The following is an 18,671-nucleotide window of genomic DNA, read 5'->3' on the forward strand; positions in this document are numbered from 1 at the left end:
TGGGTTTAACTTGTTACTTCACATAAAGAAAAGATCATTATACAGACACTCAGAGCTTTTGGGGGAGAATATGCTTCTTGCGTATGCACGGTATAGAATTGGAGGGTTAGAAGAATTGAGGAAAAAAAAAATTACTCATATCAGGGGCTTGGAACCAATCACATTTGTCATAAATCCTAGTTAGCCTTTATAAACATCTAGTCCAATAAAACATTGAAGTGCTGTGCTTTAAATTCTCTGTTAGATGGTTTCTAATTTAAATTGTCCCATATCAAGTAGTTTCACGTCTTTTCTACCCATTTCTGGCGTAGGAAAGATAGATAATGCTGCTTTTCTTCAGGTGGAAAAGGAGATTTTTATTTTTTTTAACCCATTTGGCATGTTTCAAGGGGCCTCAGTCCAATTATGCCCCAGCGTCCCAGTGTGGGAGCACTTTCCTTGTCCTATTTGAACCTGTAATAATCTATAACATACAACAACCGTTCTGATGCTCTCTTCTCCCCTTCTTCTCCCTCCCACCCACTATAAGACCGTGTCCTGTGTTCTCTGATCTCCCTTTCTCTCCGTGTCATACCTGTGTGCTGGTAGCCCCATCATGTCTGTGGAGGCCATGTCTCTCTTTGGCCAACTTCTCCCAGGGAGATCTTGCATCTCATGGCTGGCTGTGCCTTTTTATTACCTGAACAGAAAATATTTGTGGTGTCATCGGCAAGCTCCCCTCCTTTTAGTCCTTGCCGCCTCCTGTCACCGGCAGACCAAAGAAACTGCTGCAAAAGCTGCACATCTGGTACAGGAAATCCTTTAATATTCTACATTTGATATTCCCAGTTCAGTATATATAGTATTTAACTTGTCCACCTTGGAAGAATGAAGAATTTACCTGACTGCACAGAGTCCTCTGAGGTTTTGGGGAAAAGTACTAGCTTTATCATACAAGGTAGAAATAGAATAAAATGTTGAAAAAAAAAAAATACAATTATCCCTTTTCACAGAACATACTAGCGTTCTGCACTTTAATGATCTGGCGTATGAGCTTAGGTAGCTCCATCTAGCTGAGCGAATATTTTGTGAATCCTTTCTCAGCAGCCCTAATGCCTGATCCAAACAAAATTCAATAGCTTCTGTCTGTCATACTGGTCTGAACCAGTTCAGCAGAACTAAAGCTTCAGTTCCAGGAGTCTCCTAAAATCATTTAACAATTCCTGGGAGGCTTTTATGTTTGGGCTTGGGTTTTTTTGGTATGTGGGGTTTTTTTTGTTGTTGGGTTTCTTGGTTTTTTTTTCCCCAAATTGTGCTGGTCAAAAAGTTTTAACTTCCCAAGGATTTTACACTGGAACAGAACTGCCAGGTATATGGCGTGGAGCCAGGCACTGCGCTGGTACTGACTGGGTGTATTTCCAGTTGACGTCAACTTACCTTCCGGTTATCGCATCGAGTTGGCTTTTTGCTCTGGCCTTACATCTTCAAATAGCTCTGGTGCTTTCCAAGGGACTGACGCAGGAGGTTTGGATTCCGTATCAGATTTCAAGCACCGGTTTGATTGTGCGTCTCAGCCCAGACACCTACATACTCTCTCTTTATTTGTAATTGAGATCATCTTAATTAATACCAAAGGCTGATATTTCTGATAGGCTTGCTCTGTGCTGGCTGCAGCCATTGAATGTTTTAAGGCTACTTAGTGTCGCAAACCTTAAGGGAGCCTTCCCCCCCCTCCCTCCCCTGTTCTTTTCCCTCTTTCCAGAGCAATTGTTAAATTTGGAAAGGACCAAGCTGAATAGGTTTTATCACCGACTTTTTGCTACATGTGTCTTAGAAACTGGCCTGGGTGGCTTCATGTTTTGTGGATTGAGATATGGGTAGTGTTGTATAATATTAGAAGCAGGATTTCACATTGAGGTAAATCCTTGCTTTATAATAGAAATAATTTCTTCTAACTTTGTTAGGCAAGTCTCTTCAGCTGTTTGGAGTTGGATGCCAAAGAAAATAAACAGACTGTTCTTGAAACTTACTTTGGCGTTAGCAACCAATTTTGTTTAAAGTAGCGTGAATGATTGACAGTAGGAACATACCCACAGATTTTCATTCCTTTGTTGTGAATTTTAGGGATGTTAACAGGATTATAGGGTTTTTTTTTTTCCTTTTTTATTATTGTAAAGTGAAGTAGATGCCTGCAAGTAACATCTATTGCATGGGTGCTTGTTTTAGTAGTCACGGGCTACGTGCCAGCTCTGTCTCTGCTGTTGCCCACAAACGCAGATCCAGTTCCCTTTAACTGTGATTCTGCTTGAAATCTCTTAAACCTCGTCAGTTAGTTCAGTTTTTTCAAATCAGTGAATCTTTTAACCGTCTGTGGATTAATAGCTCTGACTCTCTATGTAAAGGAAGGTAGATGCCCAGAGCGCGTGGAAGTTTGCCCGTGTGTTCTAGTTCACGGAGAGATAGAGAGAGATCAAGTTGTATAAAAAAACTGGCATTTGTTGGTGTAAAAAAAAAAAATTCTGGTGACGTGGGTGTTCGTGACGTCGCATACACACAGATGTGCATTTGGTGGTAGTTTGGAAGCAGAGGCTTTTAAAGATAAAAGGATGGTCAAAATAGAAAAATCAAAATGAATGCCAAGTGTTATACTTATGTCAAGGAAAAAATAGGTGCTATTAAAGGACAAAAAAGGTCAGTGGGTCACCTACGAGGCTAAAGGTGGTGTTCTTACAACACTAGAATAATCATACTGAGAAAATTTCCACTCCTTAGTGGGCTGTAGAAGAAATCAAGTCGACGCAAAAAATGGCCAGTGCTGCCCAAGTAAAGGAGAGTAAGATGGTTTTGTACGTCGAGATTCAACTACTGGTGAAGCTCAATCCCGTGGCTGTTGTAAAACAGATACAAAGTGCAAGTAAAACTCAGGGTATGTTTTTCTTGGAGCATGGCAGGAGAAAGAGCAAGGACCTGGAGGCCAATTTGAGGCCTGACTAGCTTGTAGGCTGAGGCTGGAGGCCCCTGTTCAAGGCCGCTTCATACTTTCCATTCTTAAGACCTTGTCTTTAATAAAATTGCCAGATAAAGCCAGCGGGGCCCAAAAGTATTGTTTGAGGCTACATTAGACTGATATTTCTGGGAAAATTGAAGCCCAAATGGGAAAAATAGTTCTAGGAAGAAGCTAAGAAAAGCCTGCTTCTCTTCTTCGTGTCCTGCTGTGATTCTTTGTAAAGCGTCAGAGTCTGAGTGCTGCAGGAGCAGAGGCTTTGGAGCCAAGGAGCCTGTAGAAAAACAGCGCTCAGCCTTCCCAACTTCAGCTAGTGACGGCTCCATCCTCAAAGAATTTGAGCTGCTCGTTGCTTCTTTGAGCCTACGCTACGAGGCACCATCCCAGCAGAACTGGTCAAAGCCGAGGAACTGCTTTACGCTGTGATCTGAGCACTCGCCGTACAACCATCACGGAGGAGGAATTATATCTGATTCACCCAACCTGCCGGGTACCTCAAAATGAGTTGCTCTTCTCCCCCTGAAAGCAAAAGGCAGAGGTGTGCAGCAAATAGAGTAAAAGTTGCATGAGCTGCCACATGGCAGAAATGCTTTTTTTTTTTTTTTTTTTTTTTGCTGTAGGTAGAAACCTAATAAAGTACATTCAACTGATAATAGAACAATAATATTAGAAACACGAAGGTCATAAGCTGGAAGATACCAGAATTAATATTAGCTGTGTAGTCTTAATTTAGCCTCGCTGAATGTGGTTGATTATATTAGTTAACCTTATATTGGTCAGCCAGATTTGTATAACTAAGGCACCAGATGTATAACTAATATAACTTTATATTAGTTAACCAGATAACATTTCTCTCTAAGGAACCCCTGCCTCCATTCAGAGGGTGGGTTGGATCTCCGGGAGAGAAGTTAATTGTGTAACGAAGGGAACTGTTGTCTTTTGAATAGAGGCTTAATTTGGAAGGGATGAAGCCAGTGAGCCAGAGGGATTGTCAGAAGAGAACGGGTGGTGGTGTGATTAAAGCAGTTGGGTGCTCCTGCTGCATAATTGAATTCTGGTCCTGCCTCTCTAACGGAGTTGCTATGTGACGTTAAGCAAATTGTTTTTCCTAGATGGTCATTAATTGGGTTCTTCGTTCTGGTGCCTGATGGGAGAGATCCTAGGTGTGATTTGCTTGAGGGCTTTGCTCTTCTGGCTACAAGTAGAATTCAGAAGCTGCTGCATAATACTATGCATTTTGAAAAATCAGATTCTAGTAGTTTCAAATAGGGGACCCAGAATTAATCAGAATTTGTAGTGCTGTCGTTATGATAACAATTAAAATGATAGAAAAACTGATGAAGACATTAATTCCTTTTTTTAGAGCAGAGTTTGAACTTCATGAAGAAACTACTGCATCGGATTTATGCTGTGAAGGGTGTGTAGGAGACCTGGTCTTGAGAAACCTGTAACCTTCCTATGCTCTGGAAATGAAAGCAGGGGTCCTTTGGGAGACCATCATAGGGTTTGCTGGCATCGTAATGCAGATGCAGAGGGAACCAGCTGAGGCTCAGTGCTGTTGCTAACTGATCATCTTACCTGCTTGATTTTTCTATCTGAAAGTGCTTTTTAAATGTGAGCTGATACATAAAATGTAATTTCAAAACAAACAAACAACAGACCTCAAGGTTAACTGAAGTGCAGTGCCATCAGTGAAGAAGGAGACAAGATACTCCTTCCCCGTGAAGCTGGAAAGCATTTCGTAGCCGTGAAAATCCCATCACGTCTCGTGCAGATGAGGCTGGAATACTTGGCGGGGAGGTCTTTTCAACGGATTTTTGGTCTCAGTCGAGCGAGCTTAGTAGCTGGATCCTGCTTCCATGGTCTCTTAGTTGGGCATCCTGAGACCTAGTCTCAAACACAGCTTAATTTCTCTTTACAGCAGGGTGGCTGCTGGCGTTGCTGGGGGAACCCCTGGAAGCACGTGGCATCCGCTTTGTCCCGGCAGAGCTGGCTTCGTGTGCTACCAGGCAGCTGGCAGCGGGCTCCGAAGGCAATTGTGTGGGAGGGAAAGATGGCCAGGACATGGCATTCGCTATCAGAAACAGCACAGATTTAGCCACGGGTTTTATTGGAACTTTTTGGAGCTATTTATGCTGGGCATCTGTTTAAGTACGTTGCTGGTCTGGAGCCAAGCTACTCTGACAAGTTATGCTAGTGCTGAAACACACGTGCAGCATTGTGATGCCTTGTGATTTCACATAACCAATCCTCACGCTCAAGAAGGTGCTTAATCAGCCTCTTCTCACTCTTCTGCAGTTTGTTAATCCTGTATCTTGCCAATGGCATCCTGGGGTGCATCAAGAAGAGCGTGGCCAGCACATCAAGGGAGGTCATCCTCCCCCTCTACTCTGCGCTGGTGAAGCTACATCTGGAGCACTGGGACCAGTTCTGGGCTCCCCAGTTCAAGAAGGACGGGGAACTGCTGGAGAGGGTAGAGCAAAGGGCTACAAAGATTATGAGGGGACTGGAACATCTCCCTTATGAGGCAAGGCTGAGGGACTTGGGTCTTTTTAGTCTGGAGAAGAGAAGACTGAGGGGGGGATCTGATCAATGCTTATAAATACTTAAAGGGTGAGTGTCAGGAGGATGGGGCCAGTCTGGTTTCAGTGGTGCCCAGTGACAGGAGAAGAGGTAACGGGAACAAAGTTGGACACAGGAAGTTCCACCTAAACATGAGGAGGAACTTCTTTCCTGTGAAGGTGTCAGAGCACTGGAAGAGGCTGCCCAGAGAGGTGGTGGATCTGCTCTGGCAGGGGGGTTGGACTAGATCATCTCGGGAGGTCCCTTCCAACCCCATATCGTTCTGTGATTCTGTGGTGGAGTCTCTGTTTCTAGAGACATTCAAAACCCACCTGGACACGTTCCTGCGCAACCTGCTCTAGGCAATGCTGCTCTGGCAGGGGGTTGGACTGGATGATCTGCAGAGGTCCCTTCCAACCCCGTATCATTCTGTGATTCTGTGATCTTTCTAACCTGTTCTTAAATACCTCCAGTGCTAGCTTCACGTGAGAGCCTCCTCAAAAGATGCAAACTTATTCTGGTCCTTATTTTAGACTGGGGGTTTTTATGTGGGTGTGTTGGGGTTTTTTTGTTTTTGTTTTTTTTTTTTCTTTGTCATGTTGAAACTGATCTTGCTGAGATGTTTTTGTAGCTTCTTGCACTTAGTTGTAGATTTACCTTTTCATAGCAGCCTTTTACATTTGTGACTTTTTGCAGTTTCGTCCTTGGGCGTTATTCTGTGGAGGCTCTGTAACCCTGACTCCTTTGAACTTTCTTTACAGAGCCTGATTTTCAAACCACTTGTTTTTTCTCTAGTGCTTTCCTCATATGTTCCTAGTTGATAAAGGGCATCCAAAAGTGGTTGCCCTATTGTAGATGAGACGTAGGAGCCTCGATAACAGCAGGAGACTTGGTTCATTTGAAGATCCTACTCCTTTTCGTGCGTTTTCTACACGTTTGTCATTTTTGCAATAGGATGATCCTGATCTATTATAACTCCTAAATGCATTTTCACAGAGCCTGTGTACCCCGACCTGTTTTGCATAGCTCATTATGCCCGTTTATGTTGATTTGCACTTGGCCTTAATGAATTGCACCTTGATCCATCATTATAAGCTGGAGGAAATGGAAAAACAGCCTAAAGCCTGTCTGCTCCCATGCTGTCTGTCTGTCTGAGCATGGTGTAAGTCTGTGGACGCGGTGAATGTGCCCTGTTCTGTGAAGCAGGCTATTACTGAAAACCCAGAATGATGCTGACCCTGGGGCACAGATGAATCAGATCTGATTCATGGCTCCATTTTGATGTCAAACCACCGATAGCTGCCCACAGTAAAGTTATTTGACCCATTTGCCATTCTCTGTTAGCTTAATCTAGGTGATGCCTCACTAATTTGCCTTAAATATCATATAAAAGCATCAGAAGTCCTATGAAAGTCAAAATGGACAATGTCTATTGCCAAGTCCCCTCCATAGGGCCTGCTGCCTTGTAGAAGAAATCAGATTGATGTGATACAACTTGTTGTTGCCAAGTCCATATTGGCTGCTACTCACCTTCACCACTCCTAGATGCTTGTAAATTGTCTGTGTTCCCATTTTTTTTCTTGAAATTGAAATTGAACTGATGGATATGCAATTCCTGGCTGTTCTTCCCACTCCTTCCCTGAACATATTTGCTTCTCTTCTGTTTCCTGTCCTCCTTCTCTTTCCTTCGGGCTGTGTGCTGTAAAGACACACAGATAGGAGACAAAAGATTACAAGCCTTTAAGGGATCAGCTAATTCTTTAAGAAAACATGACAAAGCACTAAGCTTTGCTACAATGTGGGTAACTGAAAACAGCAGCTGGGACAGAAGAAGATACTGTGTTCACTGTCTATCAGTAAGACATTAAGGGAGAATAAAACCGTGAATGTGTTACTTAAAACGTTTTTATTCTTATGTTCCTAAACAAAGAACTGGTTTTTTGGTGTGTGGTTTTTTTTTTTTTTTAAATTAAAAACTCGTTTCCTTAAACTTGTGATATGAGCTTCTCTGGCAGTTCAGAGAGGTTGTTGCCATTTAAAGCTTTCTCTGTGTTTTAGAAGCTCATGCTGCCCTGTAGCAGATACCCAGTTTTCATGCCATCTAATCCTTGCTCCCTGAAACCATACCACATTGATCCCTGAGAATGTTGTTGTGTGGAAGAGTCTCTACCTTATTTCTACACTGTGATATCTACCAGAGAGGCCAAAAAGTATATATAAAAAATTAGGTTTTAGGGCTCCCAGTCAAGTACCTTTCATGGCATCGATGCCGCTCTAATTCTAGGAAAAACCATCCAACTTGTTCGGCCAAGGTGACAACTTGTATTGCTCGTATGAAAGTGTCTGCTGCTGTTATTCATATGTGTGGTGCAGAAGTTCTAAGGATTGTGCAGAGAAAACCCAGCAGCTCTAAAGCCACTTGGATTTCTATGAATCTTTTGGATTTTTTCCTGTGCAGTTAATAACGCTGTTTTTCTTTCTTTCTTTGTCCCTCCGCCTCCTCTTCTGCAGTTTCAGCTTCTCGCCTCAGCGTTATTTAAGTCTGGCTCGGATTTCACCACTCTTGGTGAGTATTGTGTATCAGAAGAATTATACTAAGTATGTTCCCTCTGGTAATTACTGTTTGTTCCTACTGTTTTTTATTTCAAATGTTATGGTTCATATGAATATTGTAGGCCCTTTTTGGTTTGAATATGCAAAGTGCTGCTACACAGACATTTGAGAGATTATTTATAATGACCAGTGTCCAATGCCTCCAGCCCATATTTAAAACATCTGTCACCAGTGGTTTTAAACCCGTGCCTCCCGGGATCATTTTCTGTCTCTTATTACATGTGATGCTTCACTGTTACCCAAATAAACAGAAGCTTTGGTCAGAATAAAGCACCTCCTGTTATGTCACGTTGGAATCTCACAGCATGGCTACGGCTCTGTTTGCTGTGATAACTGCAATTCCTGGAGCAGTTTGGTTCGCTCTGTTCTTTGCAAAACTAGTTCTTTGGGCAGAATGTCAAGAGTGGAGAAAACAGTGGCATGTAGGGCTGGAAACAGGAGGCCTGAGCCAAAGCCGTAATTCGTTTCACTATTCTATCCAGTTAACTCTTTTAAATGGTTGAGAGGTTAATCCTGGGCAAGCTGTAGGAAGGCTATAGGCGTAACTTACATTCTTGTAACCATGTGTTGTCCTCAAGAGTTCTCGCTAGGAGTATGGATGACCTCAGTTTTTCACGAATGTTTAATTCCCAATCTAAGGAATTGAGGGAAGGGAAAAGCCCCCTGGGCTGTTGTTGTCCCTCTAAGGTACATCGATCTCAGCCCTGCTGGATGAGGCAGCTCTGCTGAGCTTGTGTGGTTTGGAAGATGTTATCTGGTTGATGCTGTGAGATTAATTTTTTAAAGGAAGAAAACTCAAGTTTCAGAAAGTTGTTTTTCCCCTAGTTTTAAGTAGTCTAAAAGATGAATTAGTTCCTGGCACAGTACAATACTTTATTCAGAAGTTGGCTTTACAGATAGGAGGATACATATATCAAGTGGTGCTTCTAAAAGAAAACAAAAAAGCCCAAGCCCTCCTTGATTTGATTAACTTGGTTGACTTTGATTAACTGAAGAGTTGAGTTCACTGAATTAAAAAGCATTCCTTTGAGATACCAGCGATTGAAGTAATACAAAGCAGAGGAAATCGTTGTGTGCCCGCTCTATTGTTCTTGCTGTTGATGGTTTAAGTATGAGGATTTGGATAAACAAAGCTGCTACTGGGGCCTAAACCCTCCCCTGTTGGGTTCACAAACCTCCTTGGCAAAGAACCTTGTGCCAAGATGCATCCTGGGTCCTTCCACAAGTCCAGGGATTAAATAGCAACAATTAAGTAGACTTGGGACTCCTACCATCAGCAGAGCTTGTCTCAAGAAAAAACTGCAAGCGCTACAAGTACCAGCTCCGGTTAAGACAGTTGTGAAGATAATGAGGAAAGCCTGAGGACAGAAGAAATGAGGCACCAAATAAAAATAGCTACGCAGATTTTTGTTTTCTGGGCCGTCGGAGCAGTCCCCTGAGGACTCTTGCTTCCCCCATTTCTTCAGGACTGTCAATGAGCCTGACGAAGCCATTTGCCTATTTACTTTTTATGGCATTTTGATGGCGGCGTTGGCTTGGGGTGACGTGATCTCTGGGGGTGTGTGCACAGAGCGGAGGGACGGAGAGCTGGCAACCTTATTAGTTGAGGCAGAATTAGCAAATGGTTAACGTCACTCCAAATAGGATAACTGGCATCTTCTACCACTAAAGCGAGAGTTTGAAGTAGTGAGCGCTGATTTGCTTTCTCCTTTTCTTCCTCCTCCAGGATTTTCGGACGTTGACCACACGTACGCGCAGAGAACTCAGCTGTTTGATACACTGGTCAACTTCTTTCCGGACAACATGACCCCTCCTAAAGGCAACCTGGTAGACCTCATCACGCTGTAACGAAGCAATCACTGGACACATGGAAGAGGGGGGAAAGCATCCATTTTCAGTATTTTAATTTTTTTACTGCATTGATTGACTGCTGGGATGAAGTAATATAGTAACCCCTAGGTGTTTGGAAGGGGTTTTATACTTGTATGGTGAATCCCTGAAGCTTTTCCCTTGGAGTAGGTTAATAAAATGTAACTGATATACTTCCGACTAAATATATATATTTTTTCTGACTTTGGATTTTGAGTTAGCAAATGTAAGATGAAAATGTGGGGGGAAAGAAAAAAAAAACCAAAAAACAAACAAACAATAAAACCCAATCATGCAGTGATTGTTTTTGCCTGTAGGGGAATATTGAGGTTTGTGGGTCGTCTGGAATTAAAAGTGATGGGTTTTATTTTGGGTTTCATGAGAAAGCGGGGGGGGGGGAGGTTGTTCTTTGCTCGTTTGTAGCTAGTCATGATACATTGCTTTATCCTGCAACTCCCTCCTCAGCAGCTGAATGATTCGGTGGCAGGACACTGGCACGCCTTGAGGTAACAGTGATGTACGTGTCTCCAGTCTTGTAATGGCGGTGTGTCGTGTGAAGGGGAGCCCATGTGACAAATTACCTGTCTCATCGTCCCAGAACCGGGCTGACAGTAGTGTCTAATTGCATCTGATATCTGGTCTAAACCGAAATACCTAAATGTTCATCTTCCACTCTCTGGCGTCTTCCACTTAGACCTGACGGGCAAGTGGGAACCTCAGAGAAACCGCTGGAAAACAGGAGTGCGGTTGCCACCTGCACAGGCCCCTTTTCAGGGATCCTTCCGTTTCCACTGCCATGCTCTTCCGATGAGAAACCCTGCGGGTCCTCGCCGAGCCCCGGCAGGACTGGGTCTTCCACCAGACGCACACCCAACCTCTGCAGCCCGACTCCGGGTCGGGTGTAGGATTTCTGAAGCTGATTGTCTTTGTTTACGTGCACCGATGCTTCTGTGTGCGTTTGCCAATGTGTCCGTGTAAAGAGGATCGCTCCCAACAGCTTGTCTCCTTCCTACGTAGTGCATCTTATTCACTTCTGAATGCATTTTAGACCTAGATCTGAACGTAAGGGAGGCCTTTTTAGCATAAATCTCTTTGAAAGCAAGCTGATGCATATGTATAGAAAATATATTCTTCCTTGCTGAAAGCCTTCTTTATTTATAAGGTAAGGGCTTGGTGCTGCACTATGAAGTGGAATGAAGGATACGTGTTCCCAGCGTTAGAAACTTTGTGCATTCGGTGTCAGTGAGCATTCAGTACAAACTGGCGGATGTAAATATATATACATATATATATATATATATGAGACTGCAAAGCTTTATGTCCGGCAACGTTCATGCCAGGAGGGTGTCATCGCTGCACCCTCCGTGGCTACACGACTCCTCTTGAACTTGATGGAAGTCTTGTGTGTGCTAAGATGATTTGGACTCTTGAAATAAAGAGTTAGTGAAGTGTCTTTTTCAGAGCTGGAGTGTCTGCTTGCTTTGATTGCGTTGTATCACCTCTTCATCATGTTCTTTGTGCGACTTTTGTAGTCCTGGTATGTTAGAAATAAATTTAAGTACTGCATACTTAGTGTTTAATCACTCGGAGAGGAACAATGTGTTAGAGGCTGGGCTTTGCTTTGTCTTCAGGGAGGACTATACAAATACAGTGTTTGGAAGTAACCTGTAAGTTGAGACTGTTCAGGCATTGTGTGCTTCAGCGGGTGGCAAATCAGATGTCGGGGGGGAAAAATCCACTCTGGGTGCATAGTGCAGTAAATGAAATCTCATTACATTGTTTCTTTGAAACAGCGCGACTGTTTTTTCCAGTGACACGGAAAAGCTTTACCGTGTGCTACCTTTGCTGACACTTTATTAACTAGTTAAAATAGAGCTTCTATGGTATGAATGTAGATACTGGTGGTGATGTACTGGGGGAACGTTCCGACTGAGGTGTTGTTTCCAGTGAGGTTGAACTGGGCACTTTTAATGCAACCACCCAAAATGCTGCAGTCCTCCAGTACGTAAAATTGTAGTGCTGTTGCCCTCCCTTACTTATCACTTGATCTCGTTGCCCGTGTACTCTCCAACTGCCGTCGGATGATTAATTGCTTTTTGTGACGGTTTCCTGATAACCCAAGCTCCTCGTAAACTTTTACGTGTACGTTTTTGATGACTGCGTGTGAGGCTGAACCCCAAAAGATACGCCGAGGCTGCGAACGGTGGAGGTTCAGGAACGCTGACATCTCTGTGAACGGCGTTGGTGCTGAGCCGTGCATCGCGTCAGGCTTGATTTATGCTATAGAATTTCCATCGAGACTCATTGTCCTCTGCGTCGGGAGTTGCATGCGAAGCCTGACAGCCCAGCTCAGGATTTGGGTGGTTTTTTTTTTTTTGTAGCAGAGCGTAAATTAATAATTTTTTGTTGAGCGAGGTGAACGTTGCTTCTGCAGGACTGACAATCCCAGCTAATGAGAGCACTTCAGGGTGATCAAATATTGACCTGACTTTATCCCGAGCGGATCGATTTCAGCTCGTACGGCTACGGTTTACGGATTACAGCTGGTGATTAACCAGCAGAAACTATTTGCTCGGCTTCGGAGCGTTTATGGAGCAGCAGAGGCACCCTGTGGCCAGAGAGGTTAATCCAAAGTGAAGGCTTCTTGGGGCTTTGCCAAGGGTCTTTCCTGCTTCTGTGTCCTTAGAGCTAGGAGTCAAAATTAAGTGATTTCTTTGCATCGGTGTACGCTACACTGCCTGATTTAAAAACTAATTACAAATTCTGAGCGGTGAATTATAAATTACCCTTCGAAATAAGCCAGTTATTGACAAGCAGTTACAGGGGGAGTTAGAATTTAATTACACGCAGATCTTTAAAGATACTGGTGGTATTCCAGGAAGGTGTTAGATGTGAGCGTTGTGGATATATTGAAGGACAAACAGAAAAGAGAGCTTGATCCGAGGACAGCCACCTGAGAATGTTTCCCAGCACAGTCCATGCAGTGTTATAAATGTACAAGCTGTACGTGAGAAGTCTTCCAACCTCACCCTTCCTGCTCTCAGGCTGGAGCAGAAACTGCTTTTTTAGCTTAGACAAGACAAAACAGACTAAGTTTTGCCTTTACCTTCTGTTATAAGTTGACTTTGTGTCTGGGTTTAACGCGGCAGAATCTTTGCAGTCCAGTAGTTTATCTCTAAATTATGCGTTGACTTGTAAATAAAGTATTGCAAAAGAAAGTACTGCTACTTGTCAGAGAGGGACTCATTTATGATATTGGGGTCTTTAAAGCCAAACTTAAAAGCTTCTGGTATGTTTTTTAAAGCTGTAGGAAGTCAGGGTGGAATAAACTTCATCGATACAGACATCAAGACTTCAGTCCTGATTTAGCTTTTTTTAAAAAAAAAAAAAAAAAAATCTTCTTGAGATCCATGAGTTTCATTCTTCGCTGACACTGGCCTTCAGCGTAGTTGCCCTTACGGTATTACGCAGTAGATCATCTTTTTGGAAAACATGAACTTGTTCTTTATGCAAAGTTGTTCCTAGAGAAATAAAACTCTTTGTATTTGATTTTTGGTCACTTGGATTAGGCAGAATTAAGTGTGAGTTTCTTAATGTTTGTCTTGTACCAACCCCTCAGAGTAGTCGTGAGGCAGAAGTCCTTAAGAGTTCTTCCAAAATGACTTCTCCAAGCAAGTGCTGCTGTTGCAGGGTGACCTAACACAGATTCATGTGGCAGAAGGACCTACGTAGATGTTGTTAAAAATGACTGTAGCCACTTTCTTGCCCCTTTTTTTCTGAAGGTCCCATTAATTAATATTGCTCCTGCGGGGACCTGAAGGCTGATGTGCAGTAGTTATTGAAATTAGTTGTAGCTTTTCTCTTCTGGCTCTTTGAAAGATAATATTTGTGATGTATTTATTCTTAAACACCTCTTCTTTTTGTTGAGTATAATAAGGAAGGAGAACTTTGTCTCAGAAGAGTTTAGTTTGCCCTTTTTCTGTATGGCATCCCATATGTGATGTTTAGGTAGTCATGTAAAAATGAAAATCTAGTTGTGTAAATAAATATCTGGGGGAAAATCAATCTGTGAAGATTTAATTGGAAAGATTTTTTGAATGTATTTACCTCATGAAGTGGTATCTAGAGTGAAATTAGGAAGCTTTCCCCAAGAACATACTAAAACATACCTGTAATAAGATTGTAGTGGAGTAAGGATGCAGTGATGGGCTGAAATTACATTGTTGGCATTTTTTTTGGTCACTGATTATAATAACGAAGCCTGAAAACTTAATGATTAAAGAGTAGGTGAGCAAATGTATCAGACTCCGTATTTGCAGGGGACAGGCTCTTTGCAGAGGTGTGGGGCTAGTGGCGAGGGATCATGATAGCTTCATCTGTGGTTTTCTTAACGAGCATCAGGGGGTCCATCACCTGTTTCTTCTTCCAAAAGAGACTCCTTCCAAAGCAGAGTAATGACTCTGGAAGAGGGTTTTCCATAGGGCTTTGTGGAATGGCTGTTTTTTTTTCCCCAATCGTTTTCCTGGTGTGTGCGAGTTTGTAGAAGGGAGTTTTCCTTGTCACAACGTCATGCACCACCCTCACCCCGCTGTGCAAACCCACGCTTGTAAGTAAATCCAAACCCAGTGATAAATCCAGGGCAGCATCTGAGAAACACTTCAAACTCGTTTGCTGCTCTTATCGTAAGAAAAATTAACATTAATGCCACTTATTTAAAATGCAGGAGGGTGGCAGGTACCTGTAACGCTGATAGTATTAATTCTCTTGCTGCCTCCTGTATTTCAGAACTGAGAAGGAAATGCTTTCATAGAGCTTATGGAATGAAACTTTTAATATGAATTTACTCAACCTTAAACTTCAGTGCTCCTACATCCCTGCACATGCAGTAATTCTCTTGATGTAACGCTGTGCTGCTTCTGGGGAAAACGGCAAAAGCTATTACATACGTTTCCATTCGGTACCTTTTTGTTTTTAGAAGTGGAAAAATGTCTTGTGAAATCCCGAGTCCCGGTGTACGCTTTGAATTTTAGCTTACTAGTTGTGGTTGGCTCGGAGCGGAGGAATGTTTGGCTATTGTCAAGTGAAGTCCCGACAGTAAAAGCAATTCATGTGTGTGTCTCTGGAAGTGCTTGTGTTGTTTTATAGCTGTAGTTATTACAGAAACAGAGGTGGGCCCAGTTAAAAAAAAAATAAATAAATAAAAATTATAGCTGTTCTGATTAGGGGAAAAACTGAAGAAACTCTGAATGAGCTTGGCCAGTTTTAAAAAGGACACGATAATTTGGCGACGGGTCTTATTTCGTGAGAGCAGAGTTTAAGAACAACTATCTGACTTGTTCTTGATATAGATTGATAGTAGTATATAAGCTGTAAATATTGTTGGAACGTAAATGTACTGTCACAAGCTTGTTAGTGGATCTAAACGCCTTCGGGTATGGTAGACCTGATCGTATCGTGGCATGGAAAAGGTTATGCTGGAGATTATTCAAGTTGTGGTAATGACTTAGAGGCAAAAATCCCTGTTTTACTGAAAGCCTCTATTATAATGAAAAGCTGGAGTGGAAAAAGTAGGTTTACTGCACTGGAACCATTATAATAGTACATGGCTCAGCACTTGGATAAATTGACTCCAGATGCTTTTATTTGTAGGCAATGGATCCAAATGCGGTTTTAGAGTGGAAGCCAGTTAATGACCTGCTTATTGCCGTTTGAGAGTCCCACAAGAAAACGTCAAGGTTGGTGCCAGCAGGTAATGCTTCTGGCGTTCCTGGCAGAGGTCAAAGAGCTGGATGGAGCTTTGGATTATCCACATATGCTTAGGTTATATATATATATTTATATATGTAAACCTCTGCAGAGGGTAGTGGTTCTGTGGACTGTATGTAACGCCAGCTTAGGTGTAGAGGTCTGTAAGGCAGCATCTTCCCCAAGCACAGATCCTCAAGGTAACACATTGCTGCTGTCTCCTTTGCTTTCACGTATTTGGACTCGATTTGTTAGCGATGAACTCCAGACGCTTGCTGTGACCCAGATTCAGCGCTCTGCTTCCGAACGTCGACAGCCACGGACTTGCTTAAGCTGCTGTCAGTGGATCACTTCAGTACCCTGAAATCTTAATTTATACTCGGTGCAGACAAAGGTATGTGTTGTCTTGGCTTCCAGCTGTTTGCTGTAAGTCAGCACAGCTCTAACTGACCACCTGGAGACTGTAAGGATTTGAGGGCTGTCCGAAATCAGTCGACTGTTCAGCTCTAGCATGGGATCGCGCTTCATTCCTGGGAAAAGTGGAGTGAGCGAACAGCTCAAAACTGGCTCTACCAGGTTAGATTTTTGATTTTGCTACTGATTTGAAAGGAAAAGCTATCACTAATGTATAAGCGTGATGGTCAAAGCATGGTCCCATGGGTGTTTCCCTCATTTACTCTGATTTTTTTTCTTTCCCTCTGTGACTGTTCACTGCTATAAAATGCTGTGCCTTTAGACTTCCCTCAGTTTAGTGGAGTACCTGGTGAGGAGAGCTGGGGAGGGACTCTATCAGGGACTGGAGTGATAGGACAAGGGGGAATGGTTTCAAACTGGAAGAAGGGAGATGTAGATAGGATATCAGGAAGAAATTCTTTCCTGTGAGGTTGGTGAGACACTGGCCCAGGTTGCCCAGAGAAGGTGTTGATGGCCCATCCCTGGAGGTGTTCAAGGCCAGGCTGGATGGGTCTTTGATCAACCTGGTCTAGTGGGAGGTGTCCCTGCCCATGGCAGGGGGTTTGGAACTGGATGATCTTTAACATCCCTTCCAACCCAAACCTTTCTATGATTTTATGAATTAAAGGTTAGATCTGTGTGTAGTTATTGAGGTATCTGTTTCTCCATGTCACATCATCATACTCCTGTGGCTTCCTTTGCAAAACTCCCTTACTGCTGCCTCTGAAACAGTCAGGGAGGACCCTTGTGATTTATGTTTTTTCTCCCTTAAAGGTTGGTTCTCCCCCCGGGTAAGGACAGCAGCTGGAGTGTGGCAGTGTGGCAGCTGGAGTCCCAGAAGCAGAAGAGTGTAACACTCCATGACCCAATGTGAGATAAGCCTTCCCTCCTCTCTCAGTGGGGTTTACTTTGCGTGGCACCAGGAGTTGGGCAGAAGACAAGGATGATTCTGCCAGCTCTCAGGTTCATTTAAATAGTAGTTCTGAGTTTCTGCCACCTGCTTTTGTGATCCCGGATCTTTCACCAGTGGAGGCAAACAGCTAATAGTTGGGATGTTTAGTTTATTTTTGAAGTGTGGCAGGGCAGAGGGAATGGGAAGAGAAAGAGGTTTGGGGACAATGCGGTGATAGCTCATGTGAGTATGGGTTTAAGACGTGGTCTGTCCTTTGCGGAAGGACCTTGAAGACTCTCTTAACAAGTAGGTCTGCTGTTCAGAGCTGATTACCTCATGCGAGGTGGCTTCTCTGGCTCTTTTTCAAATGGAAGTGGTGCAATACCAGGATCTTCTCGTCCTGGAGCTTCACCTCGAGCTTTGGCCCTCTCCACCCCAAAGGCACCACGGAGACTAGTACGGTTTATTGTTTCCTCCCCAGTCCCTCTGTAGTGATTGCAAGGATCCGGCTGGGCTCGACGCTACTCAAGTGTACTGGAGTTTGTGCAGCACAATCAGACCAGGTCTGGCAGTCTTAAGAGATTGTTAAAACTTAAAAATGTTCTGAGCTTCCCGATGAAAGCTGCCGGTGAGATTAAGGGAGATTAGTTGCTTTTTAATTAATACGATGGTGGGAAGGCTGGACCGCAACAGTGGTTACAGCCTTCTCCACATCCCAAATACCAGTGGACAGATTTTTCTCCCCAGTGATGAGAAAAATGCAGTTTAAATATCCTGACTTTGTAACTTGCTGCCCAAGGGGTTCAATTAATTACTTCATGTTTCACTAAATAGAAACGTGCTGCAGCCTGTGAACAGGATCTGCTCCTTGAAGAAGCTACTTTGAGGCTGAAAAGTTTGGTTGGGTTTGGGTTTTTTTAATTAATTTTGGAGATTTTGACAAAAAGCTCAGCTCTTAAAAGGGGGAAAATGGCTGTTACCAACCTGTGCTTTCTTATTTGGGAGTCAATGACTGCACTGCGAATTCCTTCTGCCTCTGCTTGCCCTGCAGTGATATGTGCTGGTCAGAAGGTGACAGCCTGATCTCCTTTCCCCAAGCAGCACGGAGACCTCCTGTACTGGAGAAGACTTTTATCTAACCATGCAGGAGATAAACTATTGGACTTGTTTTCCCCTCTCATTTGCCGGGGTAATTGGGAAGGCAAACTAGCACTTGGGGACTGAATATTTCCTTCATCTCTTCCTCATCATTCCTTTTCTTCCTCCCGTTGATGTTTTGACACGCAAAACACACTTTTTCACTTCAGAAGCTGCTGTGCCAAGTAGCGGGAAAGAAAACAAACCCCCACTTATTAGTAGCTGTTACTATTTACCAACACTGTATTTTCTGCTACGTCTGTCTTCCAGCGTCCCCTCCTCCACAGCAGGAAATGAGGGGAAGCTGGGAAGATTGTAAGGCAGAGAAAAGAGCTTAATTATACAAACGAATGTGTTTGTGGGAGTCTTGAGTCTTGGAGGAGCCACCCAGAACCTCTCAGACCACTTTGCCTCGAG

At 43.3% G+C, this 18,671-nt stretch overlaps 1 protein-coding gene across 1 annotated transcript in view; it reads left to right on the forward strand.

Annotated features, from left to right (window-relative positions):
- Positions 1–11,486, forward strand: part of MKLN1 (muskelin 1) — a 103,609-nt gene extending 92,123 nt beyond the window's left edge. Inside the window, exons 17-18 of the mRNA XM_074164682.1 lie at positions 8,057–8,111; positions 9,885–11,486. Of these exons, the coding sequence (XP_074020783.1) occupies positions 8,057–8,111; positions 9,885–10,006 (177 nt within the window). The 3' untranslated portion in view covers positions 10,007–11,486. The remainder of the gene's footprint in view (positions 1–8,056; positions 8,112–9,884) is intronic.
- The last annotated feature ends 7,185 nt before the right edge of the window (positions 11,487–18,671 follow it).

The sequence above is a fragment of the Numenius arquata genome, chromosome 2 (genome assembly GCF_964106895.1).
Source record: "Numenius arquata chromosome 2, bNumArq3.hap1.1, whole genome shotgun sequence".
Lineage (NCBI taxonomy): Eukaryota > Metazoa > Chordata > Aves > Charadriiformes > Scolopacidae > Numenius > Numenius arquata.